Genomic DNA, 9,181 nt, shown 5'->3' with positions numbered 1-9,181 from the left:
AGCACATGAAAGGCAGGTGGCCCAGAGACCCGCACTCTCTAAGCTCTTTGGGGACGCGGTCAAAGATGCTTGAGGTCACCCGGGTTCCTTCTGAAATGGCTCCTCAGGCCTCCGGCTCCTCGCGCCCCTTCCGCATCCCGCGTTTCCCTCTAAGGCTTATTAACGCAAAAGTTTCTAACAAGCGAGCTGCCCCTGTTTGCTCCCTCAAGCCCGCTGGTCGGCTGCTCCCAGTGGGAGAGGCTCAGAGCATCCGGCGGGCCGCAACCAGGTGTCTGTGTTGCAGGAGCAGGAACTGCCCCTTTCTGTTGGCTCTACCTCTGCCGAACAACTGTCCCCTAGCAATCCTTCGCCTGGCCGCCTCCTCCAACACGTCTCCCCTGGATAGACTGTGTAACGGCAGCGCTACCCAAGTCATCCTCTTTCAGGGCTGGTCTGGGGATGGCCTTGGCGCGTTCATTGGTTCCCTCAACTTAACTGAATGTAAATACCTTATCTTGGATAGGGCAGGACAAAGCAGATGCCGAAAGATGGACAGAGAGGTACTGAGGGAATTGGGGTGATGATGGTAGTGACATTTTCCACCTGGGGACTCAGCTTTCTGGAGAATGTTTCAGACTAGCTCCTCATGTACCCACTTCATTTGACCAGGAGGTGGGCTCTGGGCTCAGGGGCCCTGCGGTTTCTCTTGAACCCAGGCCATCCTGAGGACCTGAGAGGGCTGAAGTCTTCTGTGAAAGTGTCTAGCTCAGTAGAGAGGTAACACCCAGCCTGGAGGGGAGTTTTGGATGTTTCACAGGCAGCCTTCTGTGTCAGACCTGACCCCCTACCCCGACCCTGGAACCAGTTTGGCTTGATCTCTGCCCATTTGGACATCCTGTGGATTTAGTCCCAGGGGTGCCTGGACCTGAGAGGCCGTGGGGACCTGTCCTGAGCATGCAGTGTGGGGACCTGAGCCAGTCACGTCCATCTCTGAGCCTGTTATTACAATTGTAAAATGAGAGGATGGAACGAGGTGATCTGTAAAGGTTCTGTCTGCCTCTGAAATCCTCCACTGTCATGGTGTTTGTGCTGTTTCTAATGTCCCTGCTGAATGTCCTGCCCATCATCTAGGTGAGTTTAGGCCAAGATACAGAGCCCGTCCTCTGGACTGCCCTTAGTACAGTTGGAGGTGGCTCCTGTGACACGTGGGGAGATGTCCAATCCCAAACACTCCTCAAGTACCTCTCCCAGTATTGTTCTTCCTATCTATTTGACCCCTGAGCAGGTGGCCTGGGCCTGGGACACAGCAGGAGTTCAGAGAGGAGCTGTCTGTCATCAGAGCTATTCCAAACACTGGCTCCAGTGCTCTGGGTTATGACAAAGCTGGCCATTGTCTCAGAAGGACCCAGACAAGTGTCCTTGAAACAGGAAGGGCCTGGGGAGACTGTATACCACCCACTCCCATCAGAACAGAATCTAGGTCAGTTTGCCAGAAAAGTCCTTTTCATCAGCCAGTTCTTGAAGGCAAGAATTCCAGAAGCAAAAGTGCAGATGAATGGGGTAAAGTGCCATGGTGGACAGAAAGGGGCTCAGAGGTTATGTTTCAAATGCCACAGTGTCCCCTGCCTCCAGTTTTCACAAGCTGGACTAACCATGGTCCGCCTCCCTCCTCATTCTCCTGGGATTTCTTATCTAGTCTTGTCTGGACCACTTTTCTTCTTAATCATCTGCCCCCAGGTTCTGATTCAAAACACAGGTTTGAGATACCACTCCAGAGCTAATCAGACTTTCCAGTTCATTTCTATTCAGGACTGACCTAGACAAGGCCCTTCCCTGGTCTTTAAATTTTTTCATTTCATTAAATTCAATGATTTATCTTCTGTTACACCCATGGCCCACTCACTTCCTTCCCCATTGCCAGCGTGTTACAGGTCTGTCTACTGGCCCAGGGCACCTGGATTTGGAACATGTGAGAAAGGCTTTGTGCCTTCAATCTCATCACATTTCCCTTTTCCCTTGTCTGTGTCTTCCAGTTCATCCATGCCACCTGCAGTGACGCTGAACATCCTGGCCCCATGCACCTTGGAGGATTTCTGGGAGTCGTGTACCCAGGAGAGAGCTTGCCAAGTGTCAGCTGCGCTCTCTCCTCACGCCCTAGCCCATGCTCATTCTTTCAGACCTGACTTTCCAATGTCTGGTTCCGGCCCACTGCCCCAGCCAGCTGTGTCTTCCAAACGTCCAGAACCTCAGCCAACTGGCCACTCGCCTCTGGCTTTACCATTCCCTTGATCACTTCCCTTTCCTTCTGGAGTGCTGCCTCCCCTTCTGCCCCTTATGGGGGTTTGGCCAAAGCCTTTGTCAGCTTCCCTCACACCATCCGCATCCTGCAGTTGTCTTCCTGGGGTGGTGAATGCGAGATGCTAAGGGCAAGGGTGATATTCACTTTATTTGTTATATGGTATGTGAAGAGTTGTGTGTGACCTTCAGGTACTAGCTCAGCACCACACACCGAAAGAACCAAATAAATGGGACTTTTCTGGATGGCCTTATAGGTGGGGGCTGCTGGGAGTGAAGTTGCCTGCTCCACAGAGAGGCCCCAAATTGTCCTGCCCAAGTGGTCCTAGGTGTAGGTCCCTAGCCCTGTGGACCTCTGATAGCTACCACAGTGGATCTTCAGGAGACGCATGGACATACCTCAGTCCCAGGTCATGCAGGAATGGTAGTGGCTGATGGGTGCAGAGAGGAGAGCCTCAGCCCGTTGGGACACCCTCAGCAGCCTTTGGCAGCTTCCCCATACCAGCCCCTCCTTGTCAGCTCACCCTGGCCAGGCTCTGGTCTGGCGTTCGAGGTCCACATAATTATGACACATTCTCTCTGCCTACTCATGTGTCCGTGTTCTCTCCACAGTGCCCATCCCGCCTAGCCCCACCATACCCATCCTCACCAGTATGCCTTTGTTCAGATAACTAACAATGGCGAGACTAACACCTGGTTGTGTTGAGTGTGGGTCCTGTACTACACCGATGTTACTCATTTTACTGTCACAGCAGCATTCTGAGACAAGTACTACTCTTAACCCCATTTACAGATGAGGACACAGAGGCTCAGAGAGGCTAGGAAATATGTCAAGGGCAGCAGATAGGAAGAATGGAACAGTCTTGACTTCCTTCTCTTCTCTGCTCCACCAAACATTCGATCTATTTTTCCAAGTCTAGCTCAAATAGCTATGAAAACTTTCCTGGCTATTTCAGGCCAATGTCACATTTTAATAATAATAGCTAAAATCACTGCCTTCTTTTTTGAGGAAATGGCCCATGCTTTGCATTTCTTTCTTTCTTTTTAAATCAAGTATATTTGACATATAGCACTGTATGAATTTAAGCTGTACAACATGTTAATTTAACACATTTATATATTGTAATATGATTGCCATTGTAGCCATAATAAACACTTCTGTCATGTTACATAGTTATAGTCTCTTTTTAGCAGTTGGAGTAATTAATTTCTAGTCTCTTAGCAAGTTTGATGATTATACTGTAACACAATATTGTTGCCTGCATTCACTGTACCGTGCATTAGACCTCTAGGGCATTTTCACTGTTTATTGGGCATTTGTTTCCATAAACACATCATTCTTATTCCCCCACCCCCAAACATGGGCAAGAAACTGCGGGGTTTTATAAAACAAGGGAGTCACTGAGGAAGGGTAGGAGAAGGTTTTACTTCAGACTGTGCAAGAGCAAGGTAGCCCTTTGTGATAAGCATCTTAGCTATTTCTGAGGACACAAAAGAGTAGGGGATTTCTTAAATCTTCCTGTTTTTGGGCAACATGAGACTCATGAGCTATCTCACCCAGCCCCAGTCTCATGAATTTAAGGGTCATCCAAGGTAAGAAAAATAACCCCAAAATTGGAAATAAATCTGGAGGCCGAATGCACATCCTTTCAATGTATATTTTCCCCGAGTATTTATAATCCGTGGGTAAGTCTGTGAAACGATGACATCGGGAAGATCTGTCAGTCAGGAAGGCAGCCCCCCAATATGGAGCCCTACGTCCTGGTCAACAGACTCCTCCACTCAGTCAGCACACCTCCACCTCTTTGAAGGAAATGTGCCTGAAATGGAAGCAAGAAGAACCTTGGAAAGGTAGGGAAGAGAAATTTCCAGGAGAAAAAAAGGCTCGTGTGGTTAGAACCCTTAACCTCTCCTCCTGTCTTGTGAAAATGAGTTGACTTTGGTGTTTGGGGCACTCCACATCTACAGGCAGGAAACCCCTGATGCCTTCCACCAGGGCTGTAGAAATATTTTAAAGAAAGAAATGCATTGAGATTGGTCAAAATGTGAAAAAATGGGTCTGAAAGGAGGAACACAGAAAAACCTGGAAGAGAGAGCTCCATGCTAAATCATTGGCATAATTTTTAGGAGTTAAGAAAAGCCTTTCAAAAATAAAAATTATAACTCAGAGAGACAATATGACCCTCATCTAGGAAAGCAGGAAGGAGTGGTGGCCTCTCCTGGGAGCCAGTGTGGAGGAGAACTCTTGCTGGGCCAGAGCCATGCTCTTTTGCTGTCCCTCAGTCCACCCAGTTTCTCCCTTCTGCTATGACAAAGGAAACTTGCTTCTATTTTCATAGATCCTTGGAGACCCCTCCTCGGCACACTGTTGTCTCCAGATTCTGGCAATTAAACTCCAAGGGAAGGGATCCTCCTGCAAAATTCTCTGCTTATCTCAGCTGCCTCCCAAAACAAACTCTCTCCCACAGGGAGTGAAGAGGAAGCCTGGGGAGTGAGGGTAATAGATCAAGTCCTTTGCTCAAGCTGATCTGTGTCCCAGTTTCTTCTTCTGTGAAAGAGAAGTAATGATGTTCACCACAAAATGTTCGTAGTGAAATTAAACTGAAAGACAATCTAAGGTCATCTCCCCATGGGAGGTCCTAAGAATCATAGTTACTATCAGTGCCGCTGCCCTCCATTCTCTCCAAGACAGAAACCAGTGGTTTCCTGTGAGTTAGTACAACTCTCCAGCCCCAATCCTATCTTCTCTTTCCTCTCTGCATGCAACAAAGATTATTTTCTTCCAGGAAAAGATAGGTTTATCACATATGTGTACAAAAGACTAGTACAGAGCTTAGATGGGTGGATACAACTAATACCAATGGTTCAAATAAAAATGTCTGAAATATGTTTTCAAATAACAGATCAAATTCTGCCATTTGTGTTCCAATCTGAATCCCCCATAGGGAAATAGTATAGTTAATTTTTCTGTTACAGGAACTAACATGATGAAAAGTAATTAATTTCCCTGAGGAGTGTGTATATACAGCACTTTCATGTGTATTTCCTACTTGCCAGATATTGTGAATACATCAATAAACAAGTCTTTACCTCTTTCCTCATGAATCTCAAAGACTTTGTACTTTATTCATTGAAGAATAGACTTGAAGGAATCTTTATAAAGTTCCCAGTTTTACAAGGTGAAAGGTGAGTGAACTCTAAAGAGAATTTTATAAGCTTATTTTCTGTCATCTGGAGAATTTTCACCTAAGACATTAGAGTGAGACATTATACAAATAAGAGACAAGTTCTATCTCTATATACACATAAGGAACATAGCACAATGCCCAGTACATGGCAGGCTCTGAATAAATAATAGATATTAGCGATAGAGTTATGAAGTTAAGCTCCGAGTATCCTTCAATGGTGGAAGGAATTCCACTTTTAAATAGCAAGTTATAGAAATCTCAGTGCTTGCACAGTGCTTGAGTTTGTAAAGTCCTACATTTTGTTTAATGTATTTTACAGAAGAAACAGTTCAAAAGATTATATGGTTAAAAGCTGTATTTTTCACCAGAGATAGAGAGTACTGCTTTAGGGTTTAAAAAGACCTCTCTAAACCTTTAGATGTCATGATTCTCATTATTAGTGAGACTCACATAGTGATTATTTACCCAACATTACAGAGCCAAGAGGTTCCAGAGCCAGGCACAGGATGGCCTGGTCCTTCAGTGCTGGCTGCCAATCCTGCAACGGTCTAGCTCCTTCCTCAGGGCCCCCATCACCTCCCTTTTCCTCAAGCTATAAATGAGGGGATTGAGGATAGGGGTGAGGACTGTGTAGAAGATGGAGACCACCTTGTCATGGCTTGGGGCCCGGTAGCGCCTAGGTCTCAGGTAGATGAACATGGCTGCCCCATAGAAGAGAGAGACAGCTGTCAGGTGGGAGGAACAGGTGGTCAGAACCTTTCTACTGGGCCTGAGCAGAGCGCATATGGAGTACAGCCCTCAGAATGCGAGAATAGGAGGCCACGATGATGGAGAAAGGAAGGAGCAGCATTAAGACACAGCAAACAAATAGCACGTGCTCAAAAAGAGATGTGTCTATACAAGCCAATTTCAATAAGGACAGCACCTCACAGAAGAAGTGGTCCACATTCCTTGAACCACAGTAGTGTAAACTCATGGCTGCCACCATCTGAATCAAACCATCTAGTATCCCAAAAGCCCAGGAACTTCCAGCAATCTGGAGACAGACTCTCTGATTCATGAGGCTGGGATAGTGAAGTGGGTGACTGATGGCCACATAGCGGTCATAAGCCATGAGTCCCAGCAAGAGCCCTTCAGATCCTACAAGAGAGACAAAAAGGCCAATTTGTATGCCACAGCCCACAAAGGAGATGAACTTTGTGCCAGACAGGAAGTTGACCGCCATCTTTGGCACAATGTCACAGACCAACATGAGGTCCATGAGAGAGAGCTGACTGAGGAAGAAGTACATGGGTGTATGAAGTCGAGGATCTGTGAAGATGAGGAAGATGAGGAGGCCATTTCCACAAAGAGCTACTGTGAAGACCCCTGTAACCGCAGAGAAGAGGCCAAGGTCAGTCAGACTGTGGGAAAAGATGCCCAAGAGGATGAAGCCATCTGTGGATGATCGGTTCAGCCACATCTCCATGGCTTCGTTGTTGTTCCTGGTCACTCGAGAAAGTGGACAAAAAGTATTGGATTGATTGTTATTTCTTTATTGACCTCTGCATTGCACATCTTTGGCCAGCTATTTTCTTTGTCACTCATGAGGCCTCAACAACATAAGCTTTGGGACACAGAATGCCGCACTGCTTTATCTCCCAACACACCAACAGGAGCCATTTTAGCTCATAGAATTAAATCACGTATCCGTATTGGTATGTATTGGTGCCAGGAAGAGTATAAATTGACTTATTTTATCCATCCTAGGATCTTTGGACAATCTGCTTCAACAGTCAAAGTCTTGGGTCTGCTATATGGTACTGAGTCTTTGATTTGAGACCTCATGGACTTGGCAAACTATCTTTAACTGGGCTTGGATCATTTAATTTCAAAGAGATAATTTGTGTTATTATATGTGTTATATGTGTTGTAAAAAGGGAAGAGAATGAAGCAAAAATTGGTCTTTAGTCTGTATATTGTGTTTATGTTCTGAGAGTGTTATCGTGCTGTCTACTCTGCTATATTTATAATACAGATAAAGAATATGTTCTTTAGTGTCTTACATGAGAAGGAAGAATTTCAGCTGGATGCCACTGTTGTCAATTATATTGGGGTTGACAGGAAAGTCACAGGGTCAATCAGCAGAAGCAATGACAACTAGTGGCCTCAAACTCTTAAGAACAGTGAGGTTTTCAGCTATGCTGAGACTTTTCAAATGACTCCAGGATCAGGGCTTCAGTATAATTGGGCTGAAATCACATACGACTAATACTTGCTTACTAAGTTACCTTTAGCAGAAATCAAAAGCCTTTTAAAATAAAATCCTTCTAACTGATAACTTGCCCCTGGTGTTCTGAACCATTTACTCTCCGCCTTACAAAAGTTCCAATTAATTCATTTGGAGCATGTCAATGAAAATAATTTTCTTTGACCTTTGGTCAAAATTTTTTTTTCTAAATATCTTCTTATGGAATAGAACAGGAGACACGGACAGATTTTACCTGGATAAAAGCCAAATGAAGAAATCAAAGCCATGTATGCTAAAAAAAAAGACAAAATTCCTTTGATAGTCACAATATCTGAACCCAAGGCAAATAAAAGAATAAATAATTATAAGCAACCAAGTGGGAAGCATTACAGTCTTCTGACCACAACTCTTTTATTGTTATGCTCATGCTTGTCTTCACCATCAAAGGCATTTCCAGTTTTATTTTTTTAAGTGTGCATTTGATAAGTTTTTAAAAAATTTATTTATTTTAATTAGTTTCAAGTATACAGTACATTGGTTAGACATCTATATAGTTCATAAAACAATGCCCCCAATTGCTCCCTCCCTTCCCTGATCCTCCACCTAGCCGATGTATTAATGCTAACTGCATTCCGTATGCCGTGCTCTCCATCTCCGTGACCATCCATCAGCTACTAATTTGTACTTCTTTAACCCTTCACTCTATTCTCCCAGGCCCCCAACCCCACTCTCCTCTGTCCATCACCAAATTGTCCACTATATTTGTGAGTCCGTTTTCGATTAGTTTGTTCTTTTTATTCCTTAAATTCTGCATATAAGTGAAATCATATAGTGTTTATCTTTCTCTGTCTGACTTAAATAACTTCTAGGTCCATCAAAGCAATATCTTTTTTCAGCCCCTTCCTTTTAGTCTGTGTGTGTCTTTTAATCTGAAGTGAGTCTCTTGTAAGCAGCATACGTAGGGGTCTTGTTTTCTTATCCTTTCAGCTCCTCTATCTTTTGGTTGGAGCACTTAATTCTTTTTTCATTTAAAGTACTTATTGATAGGAATGTAGTTGTCACCATTCTTTATTCCTGTTTTTGATACATGTTTTTTCTTCTTAAAGAAGTCCCTCCAACATTTCCTGTAATACTGGCTTGGTGGTGATAAATTCCTTTAGCTCATTTTTGTCTGGGAAGTTCTTTATCTGTCCTTCAAGTCTAAATGGATAAATTATTCTTGGTTGTACATCCTGGGTCTTCAATCTTCTGAATATTTTTTGCTAAGCCCTTCTGTCCTGCGTAGTTTCTTTTGAGAAATCGGCTGCAAGTCTTATGGGTATTCCCTTATAAATAATTATATGTTTTTCTCTTGCTGCTTTTAATATTCTTTCTTTGTATTTAAACTTTGGCATTTTAATTATGATGTGTCTTGGTGTGAGCCTCTTTGGATTTCTGGTTTTTGGGATTCTCTGAGCTTCCTGGGGTTTTATGTCCATTTCCTTCACCA

At 44.3% G+C, this 9,181-nt stretch overlaps 1 protein-coding gene across 1 annotated transcript; it reads right to left on the bottom strand.

Moving 5' to 3' along the window:
- Positions 1-5,981: 5,981 nt before the first annotated feature.
- Positions 5,982-6,930, bottom strand: LOC105293477 (olfactory receptor 56-like). The gene is given in 2 exon segments (XM_011362139.1): positions 5,982-6,224; positions 6,226-6,930. Coding segments are annotated over 2 exon segments (948 nt in total).
- Between the last annotated feature and the right edge of the window lie 2,251 nt (positions 6,931-9,181).

Source organism: Pteropus vampyrus, unplaced genomic scaffold (assembly GCF_000151845.1).
Source record: "Pteropus vampyrus isolate Shadow unplaced genomic scaffold, Pvam_2.0 Scaffold74, whole genome shotgun sequence".
In the NCBI taxonomy this organism is placed as follows: domain Eukaryota; kingdom Metazoa; phylum Chordata; class Mammalia; order Chiroptera; family Pteropodidae; genus Pteropus; species Pteropus vampyrus.
The sequence above is the reverse complement of the archived record's forward strand: the minus strand, read 5'-3'. Positions and strand labels throughout refer to the sequence as shown.